General features: G+C 48.9%; 1 protein-coding gene across 2 annotated transcripts; it reads right to left on the reverse strand.

Annotated features, from left to right (window-relative positions):
- Positions 1 to 8,471: 8,471 nt before the first annotated feature.
- Positions 8,472 to 11,693, reverse strand: INHA (inhibin subunit alpha). 2 transcript variants are annotated; one of them, XM_046644447.1, is made up of 2 exons: positions 11,001 to 11,693; positions 8,472 to 9,483 (listed from the first exon to the last, which is right to left on the reverse strand). In XM_046644447.1, the coding sequence occupies exons 1-2, from the start codon at positions 11,269 to 11,271 to the stop codon at positions 8,651 to 8,653; spliced, it is 1,104 nt and encodes a 367-aa protein (XP_046500403.1). In that variant the 5' UTR covers positions 11,272 to 11,693; the 3' UTR covers positions 8,472 to 8,650. The 2 variants fall into 2 exon arrangements, with proteins under 2 accessions (XP_046500403.1, XP_046500404.1); XM_046644448.1 differs by having other exon boundaries at positions 9,661 to 11,143.
- Positions 11,694 to 11,782: the final 89 nt, after the last annotated feature.

The raw sequence follows: 11,782 nt of genomic DNA on the forward strand, positions 1-11,782 counted from the left end.
AAAATAGCACTTTAAAAATCCGGTAATTAGGGGCCAGCCCAGCGGTGCAGTGGTTAAGTGCGCACATTCTGCTTTGGCGGCCCGGGGTTCGCTGGTTTGGATCCCGGGTGGGGACATGGCACCACTTGGCAAGCCATGCTGTGGCAGCATCCCACAAATAAAGTAGAGGAAGATGGGCATTGATGTTAGCTCAGGGCCAGTCTTCCTCAGCAAAAAGAGGGGGATTGGTGGCAAATGTTAGCTCAGGGCTAATCTTCCTCAAAAAAAAAAAAATCCAGTAATTACAATCCCTCTCAGAGCCTGTCGGGATCACATTCATTCATTTATTCAACCCACTATATGTACTAAACACTGTTATAACTGCTCGAGCATGAGTATATTCTACTCCAGGACAAAACTAGTGTGGAAATTTAGGAATGTATTGTCTGTCAGACATACTGGATCTAAAGAATGTCCAGCATAAATGTTTGCATTTCTGCTGCAGCCAAGTGGTTCCTGAATGAGGTGGGGTACAGCACGAATGATAGAAAAGCTTTTTCTTCTTCCCAGATACCACCTCATCCTTGGGCACTACTCCTGATTCGTTTTCTATTTCTGCCATAACAATTTACTACAAATTTAGTGGCGTAGAATGACAGATTTGTGATCCCACAATTCTGTGGGTTGGAAGTCCAACCTGAATTTTGCTGGCCTAAAACCAGGGTGATGGCAGGGCTGCATCCCTTTCAAGAGGCCCTGGGGAGAATTGTTTCCTTGCTTTTCCAGCTTCTAGAGGCCACCTGCATTCCTTGGCTTGTAGTCCCCTTCTTCCATCTTCAAAGCCAGCAACCTTGCATTGCTCTGACCCTACTTCTCTCATCACATCTCTCTTACAACAGCCAGGAAAGAGTCTCTGTGCTTAAGGACCCATGTGATGAGAGGGGGCCCGCTGGATAATCCAGAATTATCTCCCCATCTTAAGGGCTGTAGTAACCTTACTCACATCTGCAAGTCACCTTTGCCATGTAAAGTAACATATCACAGATTCCTTCTGGAGGCTCCAGGAGAGTATCTGCTCTTTGCCTCTTCCAACTCATAGAGGCTGCTGGCATCCCTTGGCTCATGGCCACATCACTCCGATCTCCTCTGTGTCCTCACATCTTTTACTACCAACTTTAATTCTCCTGCCTCCCTCTTATAAGGACCCTTGTGAGTACACTTGGCCTACCGAGATAATCCAGGATAATCTCCTCATCTCAAGATGCTTGACTTAATCACATCTGCAAAGTCTCTTTTACCATATAAATTGACAAATGGACAGATTTGGGGGTTAGGACATGAACATTTTGGAAGGACCCTCATTCTGCCTGCCACAGTCTACCTTTGCCCCAAAGATTCACATCCATCCCAAATAAATTCACCCCGTCCAAAGGTGCCAAAAGTCTCAACCCATTACAGCTTCAACTCAAAGTCCAAGACTTTGTCTGAATCTTGCCAGCTTGAAAGTCCCAAATCTCATCATTTAAATGATCTAAATCAAGTATGGGTGAGGATTTGGGTATGATTCCTGGGGCACAATTTCTCTCCATCTGTGCCCCCGTGAACCTACCAAACAAGTTATCTGCTCCCAAATATAATGGTAAGACAGGCAAAGAATAGCAGTTAATCATAGACATTCCCATCCAAAAAGCAGAAGATAGAATGAAAAAAGGAGCTACTGGTCCCAAGCAATTTGGAAATGCAGCCAGGTACACTGCATTCATGAAGTTTTAAGGCCTGGGAACAATCTTCTGTGGCTCACATCTCCATCCTTTAGGCTTGTCACTCTGTCTCATAGTCATCTTTCCTTTTTCATGAAAAGTAGCACATGTTTGTAGCTGAGATGTTTTATTGGCTTGTTTCCTGCCTGTAGAATTTTTGGGAGTCTGACCACCTTCTTTAATTTCATACTCTATCCCTTTCAGTTTAAGATGGCAATGTTTCTGCTGGTATAACGTTCTCAAGAAACTTGTGGATCTCCTGTTTGTCTCATGGTAGACAGGAGTTTCCTCCAGAGATCTCTCCTAGATTATGGCATCTCTATTTTCAGCTTTTTAGGACCTGGCTGAGGTGATCTATGAATCGCACCCTTAAATTGTTCAAAAAGCCTTTTGTGTGACTGAATACTCAGACCTTCTGATCTTTCTGAGATATCAGCAAAAAGTCATACAGCCACATCCTCATCTCTTTCTCTAGAGCAGGCTTTTCTGAGAGTGAATCTCCTGCCATTTGGGAAGGCTGAGAACTTCTCAAATCATCAAGTCCTGGTTTCTTTATATTTAACAGTTCTTTCCTCACTTCATCTATCTCTTCTCACATTTTTCTATCATCAGCAAGAAGAAAGCATGCCGCACCTTCCACATGCATGAAAATCTCCTCCACGAAATATCTAAGTTTATCACTTACAACTTCTGCTTTTCACACAACTGCAGGACGCAATGCAACTAAGCTTTCTGACACTGTATGACCAGAATCTCTTTTCCTCCAGTTTCCAGTGGATGTTCCTCATTTCCTTCTGAGCCCTCACTGGCAGTGCCTTTAAGTTAATTCCTTATTTCTACTAAGAGTCTGTTCACAATGATGTGGATATTCTCTGTCATGATTTAGGTGGTGTCTACTATGCTTCATACTTCCTTCAAGCCCTCACTAGCATTAACATCCACATATCTGCTAATGGTCCCTTCAAAGCAATCTTGGCTCTTTCTGTCATTTTTTTCAAAATTCTTCCAGCCTCTACCCACTATCTAATTCCAAAACCACTTCTACATTTTTAGGTATTTGTTACAGCAGCACCCCACTCCAGGTATCTACAAAAGCCTGTTATGTCTACTCACTGCCTGTTGACTCAAATGTGCTAATAGGAAATTTGAAATTCACCTTTCTCTCGTGGTTCTGGTTATTTTGAGGGGGTGAATTTACCTGTGCTAAGGGTTTTAACACTGGGAGTGCTACCAGAACTGCCACAGGATAAAAGTGTTGATCCCACCACCACGGAGAAAACTTTTTCTTGGTGTCATAAGATAGAGGAAGAAGATTATTCTAAGTCTTCCCCTCAGAATAGAAAGCATTGCTCCTTTCTAGTTATTGAAAAGAACTTGGATAATACATAAATAACAGTCATAGTTTACAAAGACTCCCGGGGGGCTGGCTCATGGCCGAGTGGTTAAGTTCACATGCTCTGCTTCGGCAGCCCGGGTTTTAGCTGGTTGGAATCCTGGGTACAGACATGGCACCACTCATCAAGCCATCCTGAGGCAGCATCCCACATGCCACAACTAGAAGGACCCACAACTAAAAATATACAACTATGGACCCGGGGGGCTTTGGGGAGAAAAAGGAAAAATAAAATCTTTAAAAAAAAAAATCTGTTAAAAAAAAGACTCCCAGGGACAAATGACATTTTCACAGGAGCAAAGTCATTTTCCTAAGGAAATAATTTATTGAAAGAAACAAATATTTTAAATAAAAGGAGATTGCCCTTTTTTATTTATTTATTTTTTCCTGCCCAAAGCCCCAGTGCATGGTTGTATATTCTAGTTGTAGGTCCTTCTAGTTCTTCTGTGTGAGCCACTGCCACAGCATGGCTACTGACAGACGGGTGGTGTGGTTCTGTGATGGGGAAGCAAACCTGGGCCACAGAAGCCGTGAGCAGAACTCTAACCACAAGGCCATCAGGGCTGGCTTGATTGCCCTCTTTTAGACTAACAAAACAGGAAAAAACTTAACCAAACCCTGTAAAATTATTTGCAATTTTATTCTTGTAGTTTGTTTTTGTCAGTTAGGTGGAGTGCCTATAGAAGCACATACAAAAACAACTTTTTTTTGTATACGATAGTCTTCCATTTTTGTATATAATAGTCTTCCAAAATATGCAGGTTTACATTAAGAGAGAAAGTAAGCATCCAGAAGGGACGAACAATACTTCACACGTGCTACATAGTTTTCTGCTTCATTTAGAGTTGTTCTGCTGAATTCTTCTTATTGCTGCAATCACTGTAACTTCAAAAATTTATAGTCATCTCAAAAAAGATTATGTAGCAATGAGCAGTTAGACGAGCATGCATGAAGTCAGTCGTTTTGCATGACGTATGTAATAAAAAAGTTTGAAGTGTCTGCTTACCAATGAAGAATGTTTTCATGGAAAAAAAAAAGGAAAGAAATTTCAGAGATTAAAAGTGATGGCCATCTCCACATGGCCTGGGACTAGGATGCTCTCCTCATCAATGGACACAGATCTTTTCATCTCCTCAGCAGGCATATTTGAAGAATAGAGGAGAGAAGAGGTCAAGTGCCAATGTAGTATAATGGTGGGTACATAGACTTTGGAGCCAGATTTCTGGAATCCAAACCCTGGCTCCACCACTTACTAGGGATGCAACTCTGGGTAAGTTATCTAATCTCTCTGTGCCTCAGTTTCCTCATCTGTGCGATGGATATAATATCAGTGCCTACCTTATAGGGTTGAGGATTGCAAGCACTTTTAGTTGTAGCATGCCTGACTCATAGTAAACGGCTCATAATCAGTGTATATGTGTTTTTTATATAAGTAATAAAGTTAACAAAAGACGCGTATTTCTTGGAGGGAAAAATGTGATTGCTAAGATAAAAAAGCAATAGTGGCACTGGAAAATAAAGTCCAAGAAAGCTCTCAGACATAAAGTAAAAGAATTGCATCACAATACACAAGGTTTACCATTTGGGGGGGAAATGGCTATTTCTATAAGATATATGTCTGTATGTAAACTCACAGAAATATACAAATATGTCTGGCAGGATACTTGCCTCTGTGGAGGGACTGGAATTGGGAGAAATGACCAAGGAGAATCTCAGCATTATTGTTAATATCTGAACCTTTACTGTTTTGTGAGAACGTATCTGTGTGTTTTTTATGAAATAAAAAACAAGTAACTTTTTTTTTTTGAAATCCACATTAAAAAACAAAGTGCCCAGGAAGCAATAGGAGGGAGTGGCTAGCCCTGCCATCTGGGAGTCAAGGGAAGTCACAGAAGGGATGACATCAGAACTGGGTCTTCAAGGAGAAATGCTGAAGACGCGGCAGCTTGAGGATAAAAGGATGTATTTGAGGAACGACCAGAAATTGTATCCTCAGAGTTCGGGAGTGTGTGTTTGGGTAGAGAGAGGAATGGAGGAATGGGAATGCGATCAGGCTGCAAGGATGGGTTTAGAATCAATTGTAAAGGGCTAGTCTACCAACAAAGCAGGTTGCACTTTGTGGAGACAACTTTTTAAGCCACCTAAGGGACATGATCACAAAAGAAGTCTCCTTTGGCAGCCAGGGGAACATGGATTGGAGAGGTGGGGATGACTGCTTAGAGAGCTGTTAAGGAAGCTGCTGCATTGCCCAAGCAAGAATTGCCCCCTAAGTGACAAAATGGCGTCTCGGTAGGGAGAGAGAAAGGGCTTGATCTGAGCGGTCATTAGGAGGAGGAACCCACAGTCCTTGCCTTGCAGCATCTACCCCACTTTTTTGTAGTAACTATACCCTGCTTTGGGAATCCCACTTGTCTTCACCCTTAGCCCTTGTGCTTTCGGCTCTGGGCTCTGGGGGTAGGACACATGATCTAGGTCATTAACTCATTCTGTTCCCTTGGCCACCATTCCTGGAGGAGCATATGACCCCAGTCAGGGTAAGCAGGCCACCAAGACCCAGGCTGGGACTTCCGTAGGCGAACTCCCTCCTGCTGGACCAGGGGGTGTGAGGATGGAAGCCTGGAGTGGCCAGGTTTCCAGGGACCTGGGATAGAGTCCATCCAAGGGAGGTAGAGCCCATAGCCGAATCTTGGTAGCATCTTTTGAGCTCAGAATCAAGCCATACCTTAGCCAGCTGTGGTCATGGACTTGTCATTGAGCCAATGATTTGCTTATTTTATTTTATATTTATTTTACTTGGTTTACCTGAGTTGTGTTTTCTGTTCAAACTGACTTCGAATTGAGAGTATTCAGAGTGTCCCTAATGATTAGCAGTGGGGACAGGGAGCATCTCTGGAGTCCACTGCTCTTAGCCTCATGGCAAAGAGTGAGGACAAAAAGATGTCTGAGCTGCTGTCAGCTCCTCTTAGGGACGGGCAGATATTATGTTCCTTTTTTGCTAAATTAGCAGAATCTAAGGCTTTAGACACCCTGGAAGGGGTGGCCCAGACCAGTAGGACTCCCAGACTTGGGATTTCACAGATTTCAGCAGCAAAATTACAAAGGAAAATCACAGGGTCCAAATTAGAATTTCCAAGTTTTAATTTTGTTAGGTAAAAACTTAAAAACAAAATAAATAAACCACTACCTTCTACCATCACCATAACATCATAAAAGAAATAATAATTTCACATAGAGAGTGAGCAAGAGAGAAAGAGACAAAGGATAACTTTAGAATAAAGGACAGTCCTTTAAAATGGATACTTTTGGGGCTGGCCCCACGGCCTAGTGGTTAAGGTCAGGGCACTCCGCTTCAGCAGTCTGAGTTTGGATCCCTGGTGTGGACCTGCACCACTTGTCAGCAGCCATGCTATGGCAGCAACCCCCATACAAAATAGAGGAAGATTGGGACAGACGTTAGCTCAGGGTGAATCTTCCTCAGCAAAAAAAAGAAGAATACTTTTGGCTTTGTGAAAGACACTATGTTGTACTCACTTTTCTCACTCTGTCTCAGATATGTAAAAACTTTTTCCTAGCGACACCAGTCTGCTGACCGGCCTAGTGGAGAACCCCATGCCCCTTGGTAGAGTGTCCCCAGCCCTCAGAGCTCATCCACAACCCTGGGACAGGGAAAGTCTGGACAACACAGGGTCCTAGGCAGCCCCAGCAAGAAGAAGGAGGATCCTAAGCCTGGTAAGAGGAGTGAAGATCCCAGGGGGAAGGCCTCCCTCAGGACAGGAGGATCTGACAAGGGAAGCCAGCCAGGGACAGTGGCGTTTGGACAGGCTTGAGGAAAATCTCCTAGTCCCACCACCGGCCGAGCCCCGCCAGCCCTCCCGCCAGCCCGCCACCTGAGGAGGGTCCCCAGGAGTCCTGAGCACAGACTGGTTGCAATGCCGGGTCTAGATGAAGGTGCTGGGAGACTCGGGACTATGAACAGGCAGGTTCCACCCTCCAGAGCAGTGGCAGCCTCCTTGGGGATTCAGCGTCAACAGAGACTGAGCCCAGGGCAGGAGTGTGGCCGGGGGCTGCTCTGGAGGGTTCCTGTGCTGGGAGGAACAGGAGCTCATTCAGCTCGGCTCAAGTAGGGGAAGGTGTTAGCCTCAGGGTGGTGGGATAGGATTCTCTCCCCAACACCCTCCTCCTGGGGCGGGCGCTCCCCCGCCCACCCCAGGGAGCCGGACTTTGACTTTGACAGGACACTCTGTTAGCGTAAACACGCACTGTGGTTGTACAGTCAACAGCAGGAAGAGCTCTCGAGTTTCAGTCCGAGGGACCTGAACATCCCCAACGCTCCCCCTCCACACACACGCAGACATCTCCCTTCAACAGAGACCGGATGGAATCAACTGACGGAGAACCAGGATCCTGGGGCAGGGCGTGAGGATGACAAGATGGAGGGGAGTGGAAAAAGCAGGGAGGAAGGCCGGGCAAGCGGGGTTCCCGACCCCCAGTTGAGGTGGGCAGAATAGACTGACAGGAGACAGTGGGAAAAGGACTCTGCATGCTGCTCTGGACTCTCAGCGTGTACACAAAGTGTGTACACAAATTCACACAAGAGCACACGTTTTTCCAGCAGCGGGCTCTGCCTTTCCACGCTTCCGACATTCAGCACTGAGTTAAGGGGTTACAGAAGGATACACAGGGTGCATGAAGGGAGCCGAAGATTTCAAGAACCCGAATCCCAGCACAGCCAGCCCTCACAGAAGCCACCTCAAGAGCCACGGGCAGGTTCGGAAGAGTCCAGGCCCCTCGCCAGTTGAAATCCTCAGGACTTCGGCCTTCTACCTCTCTGCCCTTGTCAACTTTTGGACGCTGCCAGCTCACATCTTTCCCTCACTTCCCACCCAAGTGCCTCAGCAACCCCAGATCTGACCAGCTTTGAACATCTGCCTCAGTGGGGCCCAAGCCATGATCTCTGGCCAGTCTCCAAATCATCTGACCTTTGGCTGGTGTCCATCAGCTGGGGTAGAGAATGGCACGGGAGGGGCTGTGGCCACCCTAGATGCAGGCATGAGTGCACTAGTTGCCTGTAGGTGTGGCAGGGCAGGCGGCCCCACGGACATGTCAGGTCTGGCTGGCACAAGGGCTGGTTCTGTCTCTAGAGTGGCTGTCAGGAGCCCGGAGCACCTTTGTGTCATCCCCAAGCATGGCAGCTTCCCGCCAGATACATACCTGATTACAGCTCTTGAACTTCACATCTCCAAGGTCAAGTCAGGCTGAGCGACCTGAGATCCCAGAATCCCACGCTCCCGGGGTCCAGACCTGCCCCCCGCCGTATCAGAGAAGCCTGAGAATTCATGCCAAGTCATATGCACTACGTTGTTTATTGTCACATGTTACCCATGGGACAGGGGTGGGATGGGGAGAAGAGCCTTCAGGCAGAGAAGTGGAAGGAAGAGGGAAGTGGGAACCATCCATCTTCTGAACTCTGCCCTTCCTCTAGCTGGCGACAGAGGGGGCCCGGCCACCAGCAAGACTCTTAGATGCAAGCACAATGCTGCGTGAGAAGGTTGGGCACTATCTCGTACTTGAACGAGTACCCTCCATCTGAGGTGGTGCGGACACGGAGGGGCCTCATGGTCCCCGGGAGGGCAGCACAGCAGGGCTGGGCTCCTGGCACCAAAGAAAGGGGCTGGATAGGAGTAGGGGGAACCTCAGGGACCGGCAAAGGCAGGTCTGGTGGGGCAGACAGCCCACAGCCACCGTGACAATAGTGGAAGATGAAACTGGGAGGGTGCACGATCCACCGGTCCCAGCCCAGCTCCTGGAAGGAGATGTTGAGGGCCGCTCGGTGGCAGTTGGCGTGGGCAGCGGGTTCCTCTGGCGGCCTCTGGAGCAGGCGCAGCGCGGCGGGAGACCAAGGCCAGGGCAGTGGAGGAGTCGAGCGTCGGATTCTCTCCCCTCCGCTGGGTGGCCTGGCCCGAGTGTGGGCCACCAGGAAGGGTGTGGCCTCAGGCCGGGCTGAGCAGGAACAGAGAGGACAACGCAGCAGCAGCACCAGGACAGGGTGGGTCAGCAGAGGGAGGGCCGAGGCTGCCAGGTGCAGCACGGCCCAGCGAGGGGGTGCCTGGCCCAAGGTCACGGGCACAGCCATGGGACCTCCAGATGACAGTGCCAGCAGGCCTAGCAGGGGCTCAGAGCTATTAGAGGCTGCTGTGCCCTGCCTGTCCAGTCCGGTGTGGAACCACAGCTGGGCCGAAGTCACCTGGCGGCTGTGCATGTGCTGAGATGGCCGGAATATGTATGTGAAGAGGCCCTGCTCAGCCTCCTGGGCCAGCTCTCCTGCAGCTGGCTCATCCTCACATCTGGAACCTGCAGGAGACAGAGGGAAGAGAGAGGGCAGTCTGACTGCAGACCCGGGAGCCCTCCCCTTCAACAGGAGGGCTGCCACGCACGGGCCTGCCGACCACTCCATCGAGCGCTCTGCCAATTTGGGGCCTCCTTCCAGTCTTGAGAGAACTGACAGAGGCTCCCCATCTATCATCTCACCATTAAAGGGCTGAAAAAATACAAGACGTTGCCAACTTCTCCCTGAAGTGGCTTCACCGATTAATATTCCCATCAGCAATGTGTCAGAGGCTCCATGCTCTCCACCTCCACCAACACTTGGAATTGTTGGTTAGCCTGAAATTGTTCATCTGATAGTGTGAAATGGTACCTCGAATGGTGAGAACACAGGCATTGGTTGTATTACTCTTTACATCTTTTTACATGTCAGAAATAGTGCAGGAAAAATTCTTTAAAATAATCCCACTTTTAACGGATGGCAGCTAGGCTTTTGGTGGTGAACACCACGTCGTCCATACGGAAGCTGAAATATAACGATGTACAACTGAGATTTATATTGTCGTGTTAGAATGTTATAAGCCAATGTTACCTCAATAAAAAAATTAATTAAAACATAGTAATTCCACTTTAAAAAGATAGGTTAACACCAAAAAGAAGGAGGAGGAGGAGTAAAAGAAAGACTGTAACTCGGGACAGAGGGCAGTGCTTTCTAAGAAAGTGGAGCCGGCATCCTGACCCTGATAGGTACGTGGACCACACTAAACCATCACGGACCAGCACCAGTCAAAGGACGGGTGGTTAGAGCTATACTGTTACCTGGATTCTCTCATCATAAACCTCACAACAACCGATCCATTTTGCAGATAAAGAAACTGAGGGTTAGAAAGGTGAAGTGACATTTAACTACTAAGTGGCCAGACTGGGACTCTGCCTGATCCCAAAGCCACACTTTGACCAACTGTGCTGCACGGGGGCTGAGGCACGGGGAAGCAGGCCGGGGTCCTCCCTAAGGGAAAGGTGGGCCAGATTACAAGAAAGTCGACCCAGAGGAGGGCTTTACTGGTTCAGTCCATGGGGACACACATAAGGAGATGAGAAGGGAATTCCACAGAAGATGGACAGGTTTCCCAGAAAAGTTCCCCAACTGCTCTTTCTCCTGCATCTCTGACATCTTCTCAAGTGTCAGCTACTTGGAGCTAAAGGAAGAAGGTTTGGAGCAGGGAGAAGCAGAGAAAGAAGGAAAGGTGACAGGAAGGGGCCCAGGCCCAGATTCTCTGTCTCCAGAGACTTTTGGTTGCCCGGATGAATATCTCCCAAATCCCTCCCATGTGGCATGCATTCTGGATACCCCGTCTTACTTAATCCTGAGAGGTGGGCGTTATTGCCCAATTTACAGAAGAAGAGGCAGAGGGTCAGGGAGCTTTAGTAACCAGCCCATTGCTGCAAAGCCAGTTGAGTGAGATGTGCCTGGCTTCCAAGCCCATGCTGTACCGTGCTGCTTCTCAAAGCCGCCCTCCAAGTTCCCCACCCTTGCTCGTTACCTGAAGCTGGGAAAAGGATGGCCTGGGAGACATCCTCCTCCTCGGGCTCAGAGCCCCTGCGCGTGAAGCCTCCCAGGGCATGTCTTCGGGGCAAACGCCTGACTCCAGGATCCCCACCTTCCCCAGTCACTGCCGGGGGTCCCAAGGCATCCAGGAACAGGGCCCTCACCTTGGCCAGGACAATTTCCCGGTCCAGCTCTGACCCCTGGCAGCCATGTCCACCCTGTGGAACCAGCAGCAAGAGGAGCAGCAGTGGCAGTGGGGGCACCATCGCTCACCTGGCCCTGCCAACGGCAAACCCACTCCCTGCCCTCTGCCCTCCGTCAGGGTCCACCCAGGGCCTCCCCACTTTGCATCCCACTACACACCCTCTTCTACCCTTCTCACCCAGTCTTCCCCAGCCCTTCCCACACCCTGCAGGCCGAGTTGCCCCTGCCCATGGCATTGAGACCTCCTATCTCTGACGCAGATGTCTGTGGCCCTGAGCCTTATCTCCCACTCCCGCCAGGAATGTAGGGGAGGGGGCAGGGGAGGGCTTCACCCCAAGTGACCTGACCCACACATACAACCTTTTCCCCTACACACACACACACACTCCACACACGCGTGCGCGTGCACGCGCGCGCACACACACATACACACTGTGCGAGTCACATCCCGGCACCCAGCACAGAGGTGACATCAGGTGGGACAGGAGCCTGGGAGCTGGGGTCTGCCAGCTCCTAAAAGTGTTATTTGTCAGAAAAGCAGAATGTGCCAGCCACTCAGACCTTCTGGGGCCC

This window comes from Equus quagga, chromosome 17 (assembly GCF_021613505.1).
Source record: "Equus quagga isolate Etosha38 chromosome 17, UCLA_HA_Equagga_1.0, whole genome shotgun sequence".
Taxonomy (NCBI): Eukaryota; Metazoa; Chordata; class Mammalia; order Perissodactyla; family Equidae; genus Equus; species Equus quagga.